We start from the raw sequence: 16,976 nt of genomic DNA, 5'->3' as shown, positions 1-16,976 counted from the left end.
ATCATAGATACAATTTAACTAAAGTTAAACTCTAACTAAAAGAGCTGAAACAATAAACTTGACCACAGCTTAAATTAAAAGAAATTTTAATTCCCCCCCCCTCCCCCAACCATATCCATTTTATCTTCCATATCCATTTATCTACTCAGTTTTGAAAAACTTAAACATAAATGGTCAGAGTTCAACAGGTTTATGTATATTACATCTGCAAAAACAAAACCATAAAAACACAAATTCAAAATCACAAGAAACAAACGAGTTTAAAAACCATGTTTAATCAAAATGGTTCTTTACATTATGAAAAATCCGAACTGGAAAAAGAGCAAAACCCTCGGTCACAAGCCAAATTTACTTAACATAAATTTGACACTAGCCTAACAACACTTCTTGACCATCTCAATCCCATTCAAATATTTCAAATAGATTTACATCTCTAAATACTAAATAGGCGTCAAATCCATGTATATGTTACAATATGCTTTGCACATTAAAAAGGTACTGCACATTAAACTTGCACCTACAGCCAACTTAAAAAGAAAATTTGAAAATTAAATAAAATTTAGGATTGTTGGGAAAAAAAGTGTGGGGTAGAGGAAGAGATGCACACCGTAACAAAATGAAAAAAAACAAAAAACAAAACATCCAACTGTTGCATGTACAACATGTACCTAAACCAGCAGAGCATAATTACAACATTCACATTTAATTATCACGCAGGATGGTTGGGACGTTTCAGAACTCACACAGTTAAAAGGAAGCGAGGGGTCGGGGGTCACTGTACAGTTACTGATGCTTTCTGGAATGTCCTAGAAACGCTCTGACAAAGTGGATTTAAGCAAATGGAAACAGTTCAGTTACAGACTTCAGTCAAACTTAATCTTAGTCCCTTGTGGTCTGTCTCCAAATCCACCTCGTCCACCTGAAAAAGACAATTTAACAGTTCAATTAATAAGAAATCAAGTGATAAGTGCTAGTATTCTACATTCAGATTGACTGACACCTACCGCCTCTTCCTCCTCTGAAGCCGCCGCCTCTTCCTCCTCGTCCCCTGAAGCCACCGCCTCTGCCGCCCCCTCGGCCTCCGAAACCACCACGTCCACCACCGCGTCCTCCGAAACCACCTCTGCCGCCGCCTCTGCCACCTCCTCGGCCGCCTTCGCCCTTGGGCCTAGCGAAGTCCAGAGTGACTCTGCTTCCGTCGATCTCTCCATCATCCATGGCTTCTTTGGCTGCCTTGCAGTCTTGTTCGCTATCGAAGTCTACGAAGCCAAATCTGAAGGAGGAAACCGTTATAAGCAAACATGCGGAGCGAAAAACGGCAGCAGTTACTGGTTAAAACAGCTTAAGTGTCTCACATCAGACATGGGTATGTTCCAATATAATGGAAACACCGGTTTTACTGCGAATTTTAATCTACTTCTCGTGCGAATCCATACACCGTCACTGGATTGACAGAGAGGAGCTCATGAGAAGCAAAAACACCACGTTAAGTACGAAACACGGACGTACCCTTTTGATGATCCGGTTTCTCTGTCTGTGACGATTCTGGCGTTGATTGCTCCTTCAAAAGCCTCTTTCAGAGACTCATCTGTGGTGTCGTCTGACAGGCCTTTGACAAACAGTGTTTTTGTGGGTCCTATAAACAGAGGGGAAAGCAATTAACAATTAGCACGTGCGAAAAACGCTCGCAAGACTTGTGCGATTAAGAATTATTTACGAACCCGAGCTTCCTCTTCCGCCGCCACTTCCTCGCTCTCTGTCGTTCTGACTGAACTCCAATCTGATATTTCTGCCTTCGATGTCTGTGTTGTTGTGGTTCTCCAGCGCCTCCTTGGCATCCTCCACGTTATCAAACTCTACAAACGCATATCTGGGGGAGGAATAAATAAATTAGACCACACCCAAGTTCAAAATGTCAACACAGCTAAAACGTGGCCATTTGCATCAACTCTGAATTATATTATTTAATATAATCTAACAATTTGAATCAATTCTACATGAATCCCTCACTTCTTGGAACCTGACAATTTGAATTAATTCTAAGTTGACTTATAACTTCTTACAATCTGACTATTTGAATTGTAAATTAACCCATAAAAATATGATCATTTGAATTAATTCTAAATTAACCCATAATTTCTTGGAACCTGACCACTTGAATTTATTCTAATTGAACCTATAACTTCTTGGAATCTGGCTATTGGAATTTTAAATTCTATAACTTCTCAGAACCTGACCACTTTAATTCTAAATAATTCTGTACTTTCATATAATCTGACCATTTGAATTCTAAATTAACCCACAACTTCTTGGAACCTGACCATTTGAATCAATTCTAAAATAATTCTGTAACTTCTTGGAACCTGACCACTTGAATTAATTCTAGATGATTCTACAAGTTCATGGAACCTGACATTTGAATTAGTTCTAAATGCAACCAAAAATTCTTAGAATATGATTATTTAAATTAATTCTAAATTAACCAATAACTTCTTAAGAATCTGACCATTTGAATTAATTCTAAAAGAACTCTGTAACTTCATGGAACCGCAACCATTAGACTTATTCTAAATGAATGCCTAACTTCTTGGAACCGGACCACTTTAATTCTAAATGATTCTGTAAATTCATATAATGTGACCATTTGAATTAATTCTAAATTAACCCACTACTTCTTGGAACCTGACAATTTGAATTAATTCCAAAAGAATTCTGTAACTTCAAGGAACCTGAACATTAGAATTATTTTAAATGAATCCGTAAGTTCTTGGAACCGGACCACTTGAAATAATTCTAAATGATTCTGCAAGTTCATGGAATCTGACCATTTGAATTAATTCTAAAAGATTCTGAATCGATTTTAAACGGACTCAACCGTTTGTCAACAACAGGGTTGCCAGGTTTTCACAACAAAACCCACCCAATTGCTACTCGAAGCCTGATAGAGTTTTGAGGGAATTAAAATAGACGTTCTTTGTCGGGGTTCCTGTGGTAAATTTGCATTTCAGGGGCTAAATATCACATTACTGGGGTTGATTCAACCCACGGCAACAATGTTAAAGTAGCCAAATTCCAGAGGAAAACAGCAGACTTGCCAACACTGCTCAACAATCTACATAACTTCAACTGCATGAATGAACTGACGTACCCCTTCGGTCTGCCGTTGTTCTGTGGTATTCTGATGGACACTGCCTTCTCAAACACACTCTGGAGGGCGTCTTCATTAGCACTGAACGCTAGGTTGTTTACAACAAGGACTTTGTTTACTTGAAGAGGGGCTAAACGAATAGAAAACAAGAGTACCATTAACATTCATGATTAAATTCATCCACAACAGATCTAGAGCCAAACTGGACAAAACTCCAACACAATCACTCAACTCACCTCTGCCGCCCTTCTGACTCTTTTCTCCTGTGAAGTCTACCATGATAGAACGGCCCTGAACCTCGGTCCCTTGCGCCTCCTCCATTGCCTTCTCAGCGATCGCTTCTGTCTTGAACTCTAGGTAGGCAATTCTGTACCCAAAGAGAAGGATGTCAGTCAAGCTTTCGCTTAGAGATTTTATATGAACGTAAACATCCATGGCTTTGTCTTACCCTCTGGCAGTACCCGTGTTGCTCATTGGTATTCTGATATCAATAGCCTGGTCAAAGACTTCCTTCAGCTCATCTTGGGTTACATTGTACGGCAGGTTCTTGACAAATAAAGTGCGTGCATCTCTCTCTGTGGGAAAGACAAATCAAAAGTTAGCATCTATGAGCTCAATGTTTGACTGTCGCATTAGCGACATCTGCAGATCAGTACTTGACTATCGGGAAGTTTCTGCCCTCATGGGAATTCAGGCAGGTGAAGAGAAGCTCATCATCTCTGCTTGGATTTACGCTCAAAGCGGCAGCTGCAGGAGACGCTACCTTTTTTGCTTTCCTGGGAGTCTTCTTTGCTTCTGGTTTTGTCGAGTTTCAACGCAAGACCCATCAACTTCTTGCCATTGAGCTCCAAAGCCTTCTGCACCTCTTCCTCTGATGAAAAGTCAACGTAGCCAAACTTCCTTTAAAAGAAATTACAAAGTCAAATCAAAACATCTGCAAAAATGACAAAGACAGCTAAAATAGGATTGAACCTGCAAGACAATTTTCTCCTTACTTGTTCCTACCAAGTCGCACTTCCTGAATTTCAAGCCCTTCCTTTGAGAAGAACTTTGTAACTGCAGCCTTAATTTCATCAAAGTCCTTAGCAGGGTTCAAGTTGCCCAAGAAGACACAGAAACCTGAAAATTCAAAGCGAAGTAAGTTCCCCGCACCAAGACAAAGAAATATCCGTTTTCCTCCTCTTAAACAAGCATCAGAATAAATATAAAAGGTGACATCACATTTCAGTATTAAGTCCCTTGTAGTCATCATTTGTTGTTTAATGTACAAGAACTGAAGCGCACAGAATTAAACTCTCACCTTCGCCATCGGTTTTAACTTTCTTAGCCGGCGGTGTTCCCTTATCTTTTTTGTCCTCGGCTTTTCTTTTCCCTGGAGTGATGGGGGTTTCTGAAGAACAAAACCCAGAACAATTAGATTAAAGATCAAAAACTACTTTGAAAGTAACCAGTGATGTCAAAATACAAAACAGGTAATGATCAAAGAGTAACGCTATACACTGGCATTAACTTATGAGTAGAAGTTACAGAAATATACAATATGAAAGAACATGATTTTAAACCTATTTATAGCAAATTAGGAGAATATTTCATCAACTGTTTATATAAAGTATCATTATCCTTACATGCTCTGTCGTAATTATTTTTTCTCCATTTTTAACTATAATGCATTTGAAGGTATTTTCACATTCCACATCTGTTTGGACTCCAAGAGTCATTTATTTAAAATAAGCGCAACTTTATATTAATATACCACACTGTATTTGATCTAAATCTGAGTCATACCTTCTTCATCGTCATCATCATCCTCATCATCATCTTCCTCTTCATCATCATCCTCCTCCTCCTCTTCCTCCTTTGCTTTCACCATTCCTGCCTTTTTGGGCACAGGAGTTGTGTCCATTTCCTCTTCTTCTGAATAACAATCAGATTTCAGATAAATATACAGGACGAAATAAGTTTATACACCTTGCAGAATCTCCAAAGAAAGTTATTTTACCAAAATATACAAAATTGCTGTTTTTTTTATTACTGACCTGAACAAGAGATTTTACATAAAGACGTTTACATAGTCAACAAAAGAAAATAGCTGAATTTATAAAAATGACCCTGTTCAAAAGTTTACATACACACTTGATTCTTAATACTGTGTTGTTACCTGAACGATCCACAGCTGTGTTTTTTTGTTTAGTGATAGTTGTTCATGAGTCCCTTGTTTGTCCTGAACAGTTAAACTGCTGCTGTTCTTCAGAAAAATCCTTCAGGTCCCACAAATTCTTTGGTTTTTCAGTGTTTTTGTGTATCTGAACCCTTTCCAACAATGACTGTATGATTTTGAGATCCATCTTTTCACACTGAGCACAACTGATGGACTCATATGCAACTATTACAGAAGGATCAAACACTCTCTGATGCTCCAGAAGAAGAAACCATACATTAAGAGCTGGGGGTGAAAACTTTTGAACAGAATGAAGGTGTGCACATTTTTCTTAATTTGCCTAAAGATCATATTTCTTTCATTTAGTACTGCCCTTCGAAAGATGCTTGCATGTTTCCCAGAAGACAAAATAAGTTAATTTCATGCTGATATTCAAATTTCAAAAGTTTTCACCCCCAGCACGTAATGCATGGTTTTTCCTTCTAAAGCATCAGAGAGTGTTTGATCCTTCTGTAATAGTTGCATATGAGTCCCTCAGTTGTCCTCAGTGTGAAAAGATGAATCTCAAAATCATAGTCATTGTTGGAAAGGGTTCAAATACACAAAAATGCTGTAAAAACCAAAGAATTTGTGGGACCTGAAGGATTTTTCTGTTCTTTTCTATCCAGGACAAACAAGGGACTCATGAACAACTATCACTAAACAAAAAAAAAAAAATTAATAAAAATAACAGATATGGATCATTTAGGTAACAAAGTATTAACTTTTAAATGGGGTAATTATAAAAATCAACTTTTTTTTTTGTGGACTACATGCATCCCTCTTATTTTGATAAAATAACATTTTGCAGATTCTGCAAACTGCACGTAAACTTTTGACTTAAACTGTATACACACCATCATCGTCATCATCATCATCGTCGTCTTCGTCATCGTCGTCCTCCTCTTCTACAGGTGCTTTTGCAGGTGCTTTCTTTGCAGGAGTCGCTTTCTTTGCTGGTGTGGCTTTGGCAGGCGTCTTCTTAGGTGGTGGCACCTCTTCCTCCTCCTCCTCATCATCTATGAAGACAGGAAACAGTTGTCACATTACATCGTCTTCAAATTCCTTATGAATTAATGCACACAGTCCTGAAATGTTTTCATACCATCATCGTCGTCGTCATCGTCATCTGACTCAGCAGGTGCTGCTTTCTTGGCGGGAACTGCTTTCTTGGCAGGTGCTGCTTTCTTGGCAGCTGCTTTAGCAGGTGTGGCCTTCTTCTTTGGAGGAGGAGCTTCCTCTTCTATTGGGAAGGATTGAAAAGTATTAACGATATTCGGACTTTAAGAACACAGCACGGGGAAAATTCTGAAAAGCAATCCGCTTACCAGATTCGTCGTCATCGTCATCATCATCGTCGTCATCATCATCATCATCTTCCTCCTCGACCTCCTGCTTAGCAGCAGCTTTTCCATTTTTCACTGCCTTTGCCGGAGCTGCCTTCTTTTTTGCTACAGCTTTAACCGGTGGTGCCTGCCAAATTAAAATTTAATTTAAAAACCTGCGTTTTACAGAACAAAATGATTTAAAAGTGTCATTTATAAGTTAATTTCTCACCTCCTCCTCTTCTTCATCCTCCATTTCCTCTTCACTGGATTCTTCTTCCACTTCCTTAGGTGGAGGTGCCTTTTTCTTTGGCGGCACCTGTTTTTTAGCTGCCTGCAAACATGAAGAAAAAGTTGATTTGGTGATTAAAACGGTCGAGTTCTCTCAATTATGCCATTTACCATATTTCCTGAACACGAGTAACATTTTCATCATATGAAATGTGCTTCGACACATTCCTAACCAACTTTCAGTTTCGCTTTAGCTTTGACTTTGTCTATAGTAAGTGACACTAATTTCTATTTTTCAAATTCTTACTCGCAAGATATGAGCGAAGAAGGAAATAAAAAAAAATAAATACAAATTCGTAGTTTCGATTAGCATTTATAATGTTTGCAAATGAGTCGTTCAGTTTTTTTTTTTTTTTTTTTTTTTTTTTTTCCAGATCATACTACTACTTCCGAGTGTAATAAAATGTGACGGGACAGAAGCAACTTGTGTTTCTCTTCTCTAAGCAATGATAGTTTGAATCAGTGTGACTTGTTTCCTGGAAAATGTGGTCATTTAAAAGTTAATGTTTACATGGTTTTGTTTTAATTTCAGTACACTTAGGGCTGTTCGGCATAGCAACTGTTTGAAGTTGTAGCTAATTTTTTTTTGTGCAATATTCACAAAAAAGTGTGTATGCACGCATGTGTATATCCAAAACTCATGCACCAAACAAGTAAAAAGAACTAAAGCACAAAACTAATACATATACCTCGAGGGCGTGTATAAGACATATGTTTGGAGGTGTGGCCTACCCAAACACCATGTGATCGTTTTTATTTGAAAACGCTTGAAAGAGAAAGGAAAAAATAATTCTATTTTAATTCTATTTATTTTTTTGGCGATAATTCAAAAGGCAGGCGTAAGATTCTTGAGCAGCTGATTTTGAGCAATGCAATTTTTTGCTAGAATGGTTAAGTTAAATAATTAGTCACTTAAAAGCAACCACTTTTTAAATATTTAAAAATGTCTATTAGAAGTATATATGTAAAAAAAAAAAAAAAAAAAAAAAAAAAAAAAGTTAAAGATCGAGTCTCTAAATGTTTTAAAAGCTCAGCACTGTGCGTGAAACTCCCCGCGTGGACGAACCCACGTGGGGTTCACGTTACACGTGGAAAAGCCGCATGCTTTCTATCCAGCATGCTACAACATGCTAGTTTCAGAAATACTGGTGCTATGCCCACATAATATAATCGTGCAAGTCTTATAATATGCATTAACAATATGACAGTTTAATGCAACGTGTTAAATGTCCGCTCATTCACTTCAAAGAACCAAAATGGAGGCGTTTAGCATCGTGCTAAACATTGCTACAGGCTACACATGGCGAACACGCGATTTAGCGCGAAACCGCGACACTCTAAAAGCACGAAAACTCTCGTTTATCAACGACGGTTGATTTCACAACACTACAAAATGCGCTAAATAAGCACTAATAAAAGTAATTTCATGCGTGTCTGCTGAGGCCTAACAGAGGAGAAGCGTGGTCAGCCCGTGTGTACTGAATAATGAACAAAAACAGATGTTGCACTGAAATTAGCTCATTTTAGAAGGCACTATTTAGCATTAAGAAAACATTAACACTCGTTGAGTTTACATTCGCAAAGCTATAAAACACATTTGATCGGAATGCATGTGTTGCACATGTGGGCCTTCTTCACCCCACGGGCTTTAAAACAAAAACGGAACATTTTGCATTTTAACCTTTCACATTTAAAACAACACATTAAATTGTTTGAATACTTTTGCAGTTGTCTTACCTTAGCAAGCTTGACCATGACTGAAGGTTGGTTTTACAGTAAAGCTGACAATGAGAAAGTGGCGCAGGTAAAAACCGTTCAGTCACACGTGCTTCTTGGTACAGGACAGAGAAAAGCGCTCGCATACGCTTTTAGTACGTCCGGAAAAGCCCCTCCCACTGAGCCCGCCCTCCAGTGACGTTTGGGTGCGAGTCGTTTCCGCCAATCGGTTCTTTTGAACAGTTCATTTCGATTCAGTGATTCGATTCGCAATTACAACACGTGGCTCGTGACATCACGGCGTGGATTTTCCCTGTTTATCCCCGTTTTTTTAATTGACATTTACAACGTTTATCTACGCATGTCTGCGTTTCGTTTTGAGTACAAGTAAAGAATACAACTCTGAAACGATAACGCAAAAAAAAAAACAGAAAATGATAAGAAAATGAAATAAAGACTGCTATGGCTCAAATTTCTGCACTGACTACATTTTCTGCACTGTGGCTAAACCAGTTTATTTTAGTGCATTAAAAACACACATGCACAGCAAATGCAGTTCGGTTCTCGAACAATCGACTCATCTGAGCCGGATCTTTGTAGTGAATCACAACCTTAAAAGTGCTTCTAGGATCCGGATTGCTGGAGTGTGGAAGAGGTGGGACAGGGGTAAGCTACATCAGGATGACTCTCATTTTACAGCTTGTGTCTTTGACCTTACGAACTTTATAGTGGTAGTACTGTTGTAATTGTTGTGGGATAATATTTATTTATTTATTTATTTATTTTTGTTACGTCCCCGCGGGTGCTGGGCCTGTTTTTCTTTTTCTTTTGGTTTGCAGGTATGGTGGTTGTTGTGGGCGTGTCTTTCCACCTGACGCTCATCATGCGGGGCTATTAAAAACCGCGGTGTTGATGAGGACGAGAGACGCGATGTTACCACGCTAGCCAGCTTGCCGTTGACGATTCTTTCTTTTGTTCTTTGTTTTTGGTTACATTCACTCCAGACCTTCAGCTACAGTCCTCTGCCATGCATTCTTTTGTTACTGACTTCCACTGTTACTGACTACTGATTGTTGAAACTTATTTGTTAATTATGCTTTTGTTAAATAAATTACTTTATTTTGCTATTTGCTGGTCCATGTTGGCTCTCGTTTGTTACAGTGTTGAGCCGGTTGTAACATATGGGAAGTTGTGTCATGTCGTATCTAAATCATGATTAATCACAACACTATTTTCCCAATTACATTTTCAACCACACTTTGTTGTTTATTCAGCATAATATGCTAAATAATACAAATCGTACGTGTGGTTTTCACAGTACGCATTGTTTAAAAAAATCATGATGTTTGAATAGTAACCCACTTAAAAAAATATTGTGGTAAACTGTAGTAAACTATAGTATAATATAGTATATTACTTACTAACTTATACTATGGCATACAATATTGACTATAGTGATTTCATTAACTGTAATAATGTAGTAAACTTTAAAGTTTACTCATTTTAAAAGTAAACCGTACACAGTAGTATATTATAGTATTTACTACACTTTGCTAATTTATACTACAGCATACTATAGTATTGACTATAGTGAGTTCATAAACTGAAGTAAATACTGTAGTAAACTTTAGAATCTACTATAGTAAACTAGTAAATTGTAGTACACAGTAGTATACTATAGTATTTACTACACTTTGTTAATTTATACTACAGCATACTATAGTATTGACTATAGTGAGTTCATAAACTGAAGTAAATACTGTAGTAAACTTTAGAATTTACTATAGTAAACTAGTAAATTGTAGTACACTGTAATATATTATAATATTTACTACACTTTAATTTATACTTCAACATGCTATAGTATTGACTATAGTGAGTTCATAAACTGTAGTAAATACTTCAGTAAACTTTAGAATCTACTATAGTAAATTATTAAATTGTAGTACACAGTAGTATACTATAGTATTTACTACACTTTGTTAATTTATACTACAGTATACTATAGTATTGACTATAGTGAGTTCATAAACTGAAGTAAATACTGTAGTAAACTTTAGAATTTACTATAGTAAACTAGTAAATTGTAGTACACAGTAGTATATTATAATATTTACTACACTTTGTTAATTTATACTACAACATGCTATAGTATTGACTATAGTGAGTTCATAAACTGTAGTAATACTGTAGTAAACTTTAGAATTTACTATAGTAAACTAGTAAATTGTAGTACACAATAGTATATTATAGTATTTACCACACTTTTTAAATTTATACTACAGTATACTATAGTATCGACTATAGTGAGTTCATAAACTAGTAAATACTATAGTAAATTATTAAATTGTAGTACACAGTAGTATACTATAGTATTTACTACACTTTGTTAATTTATACTACAGTATACTATAGTATTGACTATAGTGAGTTCATAAACTGAAGTAAATACTGTAGTAAACTTTAGAATTTACTATAGTAAACTAGTAAATTGTAGTATACAGTAGTATATTGTAGTATTTACTACACTTTGTTAATTTATACCACAGCATACTATAGTATTAATAATAGTGAGATTCTAACTAGTAAAATTAAGTTTTTACTATAGTAAACTTCAGTAAGTTGTATCCTACATACCTGCGTAGATTAAACAAAAACCTGCATCTTTATTAAGTATTTTGGTTCTATTCGATCGGTCAAGCTTGTTAGCAAGCGGTTTGTAGGTTTGCGATTCAGTCTGAATCTTTTGGATAGTTTGTTCAGTCATTAAGGCATCTGGAGCATACTTACCACAAGTAAAATACAGTACAATAAAGTGAAATATTTATATACAAACTATTGAAAACTAACATGAAATATTTAAAGAAAGAAGCAATGAAGAAGATATTTTAAGACTACACTTACATCTACCCCTCTGTTTCGTGTGTTCATGTGAAGGTTGGTTGGAGGTATAGGGGTAGGGAGATGGGCCAGATAACCCTTCAAACAAAGATTATGACAATTATCTCTGCATACACCAACATAACGACAACATAGCTCTGTTTCTTATTCCTGAATTTCAGACTATCGGCACCTCTTATGCTGTGTACTGGATGAAAAGGATTCCTATTTCCCAAAAGGAGGTTTTTGTAACACTATTTTGAATTAATCTTACTAGTGTTCTCTAGACAGGAAAATAGTGTATACCACCTGAGGCCTGACAAAAGAGAACATGTTTTTGACTTAAACATTTTTGACCTAGAATTCTGATTGTGTTTATAGCTGTGAAAAAAAAACGGTGAATTGTTTCATGAAATGTGTGTTAGCAATTGAGAAAAAACATAATTCAGTGGATGATTTGGCAAACTATTTAAAACTGGTAAGTATTCATTACAGCTTTATCAAATTTGACACAATTTGACACAGAACCCAAAAAATTAACTGGACAAAATGTTGGCACCTTTAACTTAACATTTGGTAGCACCCCCTTTGGAAAAACTAACTGAAATCAATCGCTTTCTGTAACCATGAAGGAGTTTCTTACACCTCTCTACTGAAATTTTGGACCACTCTTCTTTTGCAACTGCTCCAGGTCATTCAGATTTGAAGGATGCCTTCTCCCAACTGCTGTTTTGAGATCTCTTCACAGATGTTCTATGGGATTCAGATCTGGATTCATTGCTGGTCATTTCAGAACTCCCCAGCGCTTTTTGAAGTGTGTTTTGGATCATTGTCCTGCTGGAAGACCCATGACCTCTGGTGGAGACGCAGCTTTCTGACACTGGCCACTACGTTGCGCCCTGAAATTCTTTGCTAAACATCAGATTTCATGATACTGTTCACACAGTCAAGGCATCCAGTGCCAGAAGCAGCAAAGCAACTCCAAAACATCTTTGAACCTCCACCATGTTTGACTGTAGAGACTGTGTTCTTTTCTTTGAAGGCCTCATTTTTTTTCTGTCAACAGTGCCATGATGTCCTTTACCAAAAAGCTCTGCTTTTGTCTCATCTGTCCACAGTACATTCTCCCAGAAGGATTGAAGTTTTGTCACGTAGGTTTTGGCAAATTCCAGTCTTGCTTTTTTATGCCTTTGTGTCAGCAGTGGTGTCCTCCTGGGTCTCCTACCATAGCATCCCTTTGCGACGAATAATGTGAGCTGACACTGTGTCTGCAGATCAGCTTAAATTTGTTTGGAAGTTAATCTGGGTTCTTTATCCACCATTCGAACAAACCTTCGTTGTAATTTTTTTATTAATTTTGCTCTTCCGTCCACGTCCATGGAGGTTAGCTACAGTGCCATGGGCTGTAAACCTCTTGATGATATTGTGCACAGTGGACACAGGAACACTTTTCTCCATTTTAATTGGTTGCAGGTGTGACTGCTATATTGCTCACACCTGTTACTTGCCACAGATGTGTCTAAATACAAATTACAGGAGCATCACATGCTTGAAAAGCAATTATTTCTTATAATTTTGAGAAGGTGCCAATAATTTTGTTTAGTCCATTTTTTGAGTTCTGTTTGAAATTTTATCAAGTTTGACTTTTCTTTTCTGTGTTTTTTTTTTTTTTTTTTTTTTTGTGTGTGTGTGTTGTTGCAGTGCAAACAAAAACAATAAGCATGTGCATACCAAAACATTTGCAATTGGAACAGTTTTATGAGAGAAGTGTTGCATTTTCTGACAGAATTGCAAGGGTGCCAGTATTTTTGGTCATGACTGTATGGACCTGTTTTGTTATGTCTTTGTGCTCTGTGACTTAGTTTACCTTCATGTTTGATTGTGTTATTACATTCAGGTGTGTCTTGTCAGTTATCTTTATTTGCTTAAGTATTTAAAGGGTAGTCTGTCCTGTGTTTTCTTGTCTAATATTGTGAATGTTACCAGTGTATCTCCTGCTTGCCTTCTGTTATTTACCCCCTGGGATTACCACAGGTCTACCAGTCTCTATTTGCATTGTGGCTGGAGGATCTCTTGTTTCCACCTCCAGCCTTTGAGTCCTTGACTCTGTCTTGGCCCATTCACCCAGCAGCTCTACCATGGCTCCTAGCTCCCTCCTCCCAACCGTGGCCCCTCAGTCCACCAGCTCTGTCAGGGTCCCTTGTCCTTACGGCTCCACCCTGATCAGTCGTCGACCTTCCGCCGCCTCGGGACTCTGGCTCATCACCCTGGCTTGCCGGCTCTCCGTCTCTGCCTTGGTCTCCACCACCACTTGATCCGCCGCTGTCGATTAGCCCACTGGAGTCTTCAGCCGTTCCTCCATAATGGCTCCTTTCTCCGTTGGCTCCACCGTGGGTTGCCTTCATGGCTGCAGCCTGGGTCCTGCCTTGCTCCTCCTGCTTCAAGTCCCTCCTGTCTTCCCCCTGGCTCCTCTCTCTGTCTGATCCGTCATGGCGCCTCCTGTTTCCTCCATGGCTCCTCTCTCTGTCATCTCCTCCCTGGACTCTGTTCGTCGTCCTCTTCCCGGATGTCCGTCCTCCGCCTGAACCTCCACCGTTATTGTCAATCTGCCTTCCTGCCAGCCCTTTGCCGTCTCCTGTCACCATCCCACATCCATTCCTTTGTCCTCCTCCTAAGTTTCCTCTGTTCGTCCTTTTGTCTCTGTGGCACGAGGTTGTGCCTTCTGGAAAGGGGGGCAAACTGTCACACCTATGGACCTGTTTTGTTATGTTTTCTTCCCTCATGTGCTCCATGACCTAGTTTTCTCTCATGTTTGATTGTGTCATTAAGTTCAGGTGTGTCTTGTCAATTATCTTCATTTGCTTTAGTATTTAAAGTGTAGTCTGTCCTGTGCTCCCTTGTCTGGTATTGCGAATGTTCAGTGTTGGTGGTAACGCATTACAAGTAACGCAAGTTACGTAATATTATTACTTTTTCCAAGTGACTAGTAAAAGTAATGCATTACTTTTTCATTGACAAGAAAATATCTGAGTTACTTTTTCAAATAAGTATCGCCAGGTACTTTTCCCCCCATTTATTGATTAAAAGCTCTCCTTTCCCCATGTTGAGAGAAATCGCGAGTAAGATGTTAGTTCTAGAATAAATGTGAACATGCATTAATTCATCTCACTCACAAAAAACAGATTCAGTATTCCTCAAAATGAATAAAAACAGTGAAATTCCCATAAAAAGTAACTAAGTAACGTAATTAGTTACTTTTTTATGGAGTAACTCAGTATTGTAATGCATTACTTTTAAAAGCAACTTTCCCCAACACTGCGAATGTTACACATGTGTCTTCTGCTTGCCTTCTGTTATTTATCCTTTAGATCATCAGATGCTCATTTTCCACAAGTTCATATGATTTTTAGGGTCTAAATAAAAACTCTATAACATACTTCGGTTAAAATTTCTCAATGCTAGTGTAAAAAACCTCCTGAAGAACCATGAAGAACCATGCTCTGTTTACTTTAGCCGCATTTAGCTGCGTTTAGCCGCGAAAATTGTTAACTAGCACGTTATTAGGAAAGGCAAATGCAAAGATTCATTAAAAACCCTACTCACTTCTGCTGTCTGAGTGAAGCTGGATCACGAATGATTTGCGCAAACATGGACGCATTTATGTAGTCAAGGACTCAATTGGGAGGCACATTCCCTTCACAAACAGGTGTAATCCAAAGTGTCTTAAGCGGCTCAGATATCAAGTAGTAAGCTAGCATGTAGCAAAGCACTAAGCCAACAGTATTTAATTTATTTTCCTATATGATATTACTGTAAAAATGCTGCAAATTTCTATCTTATTAATTTTTGTACTGTGCTAGGTTTGGAACTTAAGTTTAACAGTTTTGAAAACAGTATTTAAACTATCAAATTGCCACAGCAATGATAAATTTAGTTCAGTGTTTAGCCCACAGAGACTGATGTTGTGCTCGTGTGAAGAGTGATCCAAGTATTAAGAAATGTGTCCTAGCATTTGTAAAAAACTGTAAGCTCTGGCACATACAAGTAATTTGTTCATGAATCAAACCACACGCCCCACCAGGGTGGAGCAGATGGAGCAGGAGCCCAAAGCAGAGACTGGAACCTGGGAGAAACTAAACCACAAGTTTACTTACTTACAATACTATAGACTTTTTAACAGTTTCTTTGAACGTGATTGACAGGGGTGAATGTTCAGAGCTGTTCTCCTTGAGAACTGGACAGACAGGAGTTCACAACTAGACTCATTGACTGAAACAGGACCGACAAATCCAGACTCAACAGCAGCATTAAGACAGACAGACAGCTCAGGCTTAGATTCCTTGACAGTAACAGGCAAGACAGACAGTTCAGAGCATACAGAGAGTTCTCAGATGGCTTCCAAGGCTGGCTCAGGACTGACAGGAGTTACAGGAACAGCCTCCATAGACATGACAAGACTGACTGTAATTTCACAGACGGCCTCTGCGGCCGGTTTGGGACAAGACGTGAGTTTGTAAATGGGCGCCACTACTGTGAAGGTGCAGTGAAAGATGTTGCTTCAGTAACATCTGGAAAGGGCACCGCTGCCTCTGGAGGTTCTGCAGCGTCTGCCGCCACCTCAGGCAATCCTCCCGTGAACGCTGTTGGCTCTGGATACTTGGTGGTAGTGTATGCAGCCCAAACACACCAAATAGCGATCCCCATTGTGGGAAGCCCGGGGATACCAGCTGTGCGAAAAGACACCAACGGTGCATCCCACATGCTGGATATCAGACTAGGATACTGAAGAACTGACCTCGAAGATCTGATTGCAGCAGACAGGACGTGACGTGACTCTGGACTGTTTTTTAAACCTCGCGGCCACCATTACTGGCACAGACGCGATGTCGCTGTCTTCCTCCACGACACCCACAGAAAACAAAGAGGCAACAGTCAACAAAGCATATTCATTAAACTGAACGAGTGATGAACACGGACCCTCACGTCTAAGCTCAGATCTGACAGGTTGATTCACGCCAAAAAATCTCAATCAAAACATAGTCCGGAAGATCTGAATAGTTTGCGATGGCCAATGTGATGTCCCAGCTTAGGTTGTGCATGCGCTTGTGGGGTGTGTGTGTTTTAGGTGCCGCCTGGAGGGGGGGTGGCTTGTACATCTGACACTTGTTGGATGCAGAGTTAATTGTGCCTGGCGTGTTGGTGCGGCACAATTCGTTAATGGCACCTGCCAGTACACTTTCAAAAGGTCCAACTTACTCATGAACTTTGACGCACCCACTTGGTCGACGCAATCTTCCCCATGAGGCAAGGGAAATGCATCGGGTTTCGTTATGTTATTCAACTTTGGCTAATCAGTACAAAATCGTACTGTCCGATTTTTTTTTTACCAACAAACAGGGCGATGCCCAACTAGAGAATG

At 38.6% G+C, this 16,976-nt stretch overlaps 1 protein-coding gene and 2 non-coding genes across 4 annotated transcripts; all 3 read right to left on the bottom strand.

Annotated features, from left to right (window-relative positions):
* Positions 1-256: 256 nt before the first annotated feature.
* On the bottom strand, positions 257-8,860 carry ncl (nucleolin). 2 transcript variants are annotated; one of them, XM_051094832.1, is made up of 16 exons: positions 8,699-8,860; positions 6,903-7,004; positions 6,674-6,818; positions 6,451-6,588; positions 6,203-6,364; positions 4,934-5,062; positions 4,449-4,538; positions 4,144-4,267; positions 3,912-4,048; positions 3,597-3,723; positions 3,385-3,515; positions 3,149-3,278; positions 1,722-1,870; positions 1,510-1,636; positions 1,005-1,273; positions 257-919 (listed from the first exon to the last, which is right to left on the bottom strand). In XM_051094832.1, the coding sequence occupies exons 1-16, from the start codon at positions 8,714-8,716 to the stop codon at positions 864-866; spliced, it is 2,034 nt and encodes a 677-aa protein (XP_050950789.1). In that variant the 5' UTR covers positions 8,717-8,860; the 3' UTR covers positions 257-863. The 2 variants fall into 2 exon arrangements, with proteins under 2 accessions (XP_050950789.1, XP_050950790.1); XM_051094833.1 differs by having other exon boundaries at positions 4,934-5,059.
* Positions 1,345-1,475, bottom strand: LOC127154248 (small nucleolar RNA SNORA75). The gene has a single exon (XR_007825464.1). It is a non-coding gene; the product is annotated as a small nucleolar RNA SNORA75 (small nucleolar RNA).
* On the bottom strand, positions 4,335-4,408 carry LOC127154249 (small nucleolar RNA SNORD82). The gene has a single exon (XR_007825465.1). It is a non-coding gene; the product is annotated as a small nucleolar RNA SNORD82 (small nucleolar RNA).
* Positions 8,861-16,976: the final 8,116 nt, after the last annotated feature.

Source organism: Labeo rohita, chromosome 22, assembly GCF_022985175.1.
Source record: "Labeo rohita strain BAU-BD-2019 chromosome 22, IGBB_LRoh.1.0, whole genome shotgun sequence".
Taxonomy (NCBI): domain Eukaryota; kingdom Metazoa; phylum Chordata; class Actinopteri; order Cypriniformes; family Cyprinidae; genus Labeo; species Labeo rohita.
This window is presented reverse-complemented; position numbering and strand designations above follow the sequence as displayed.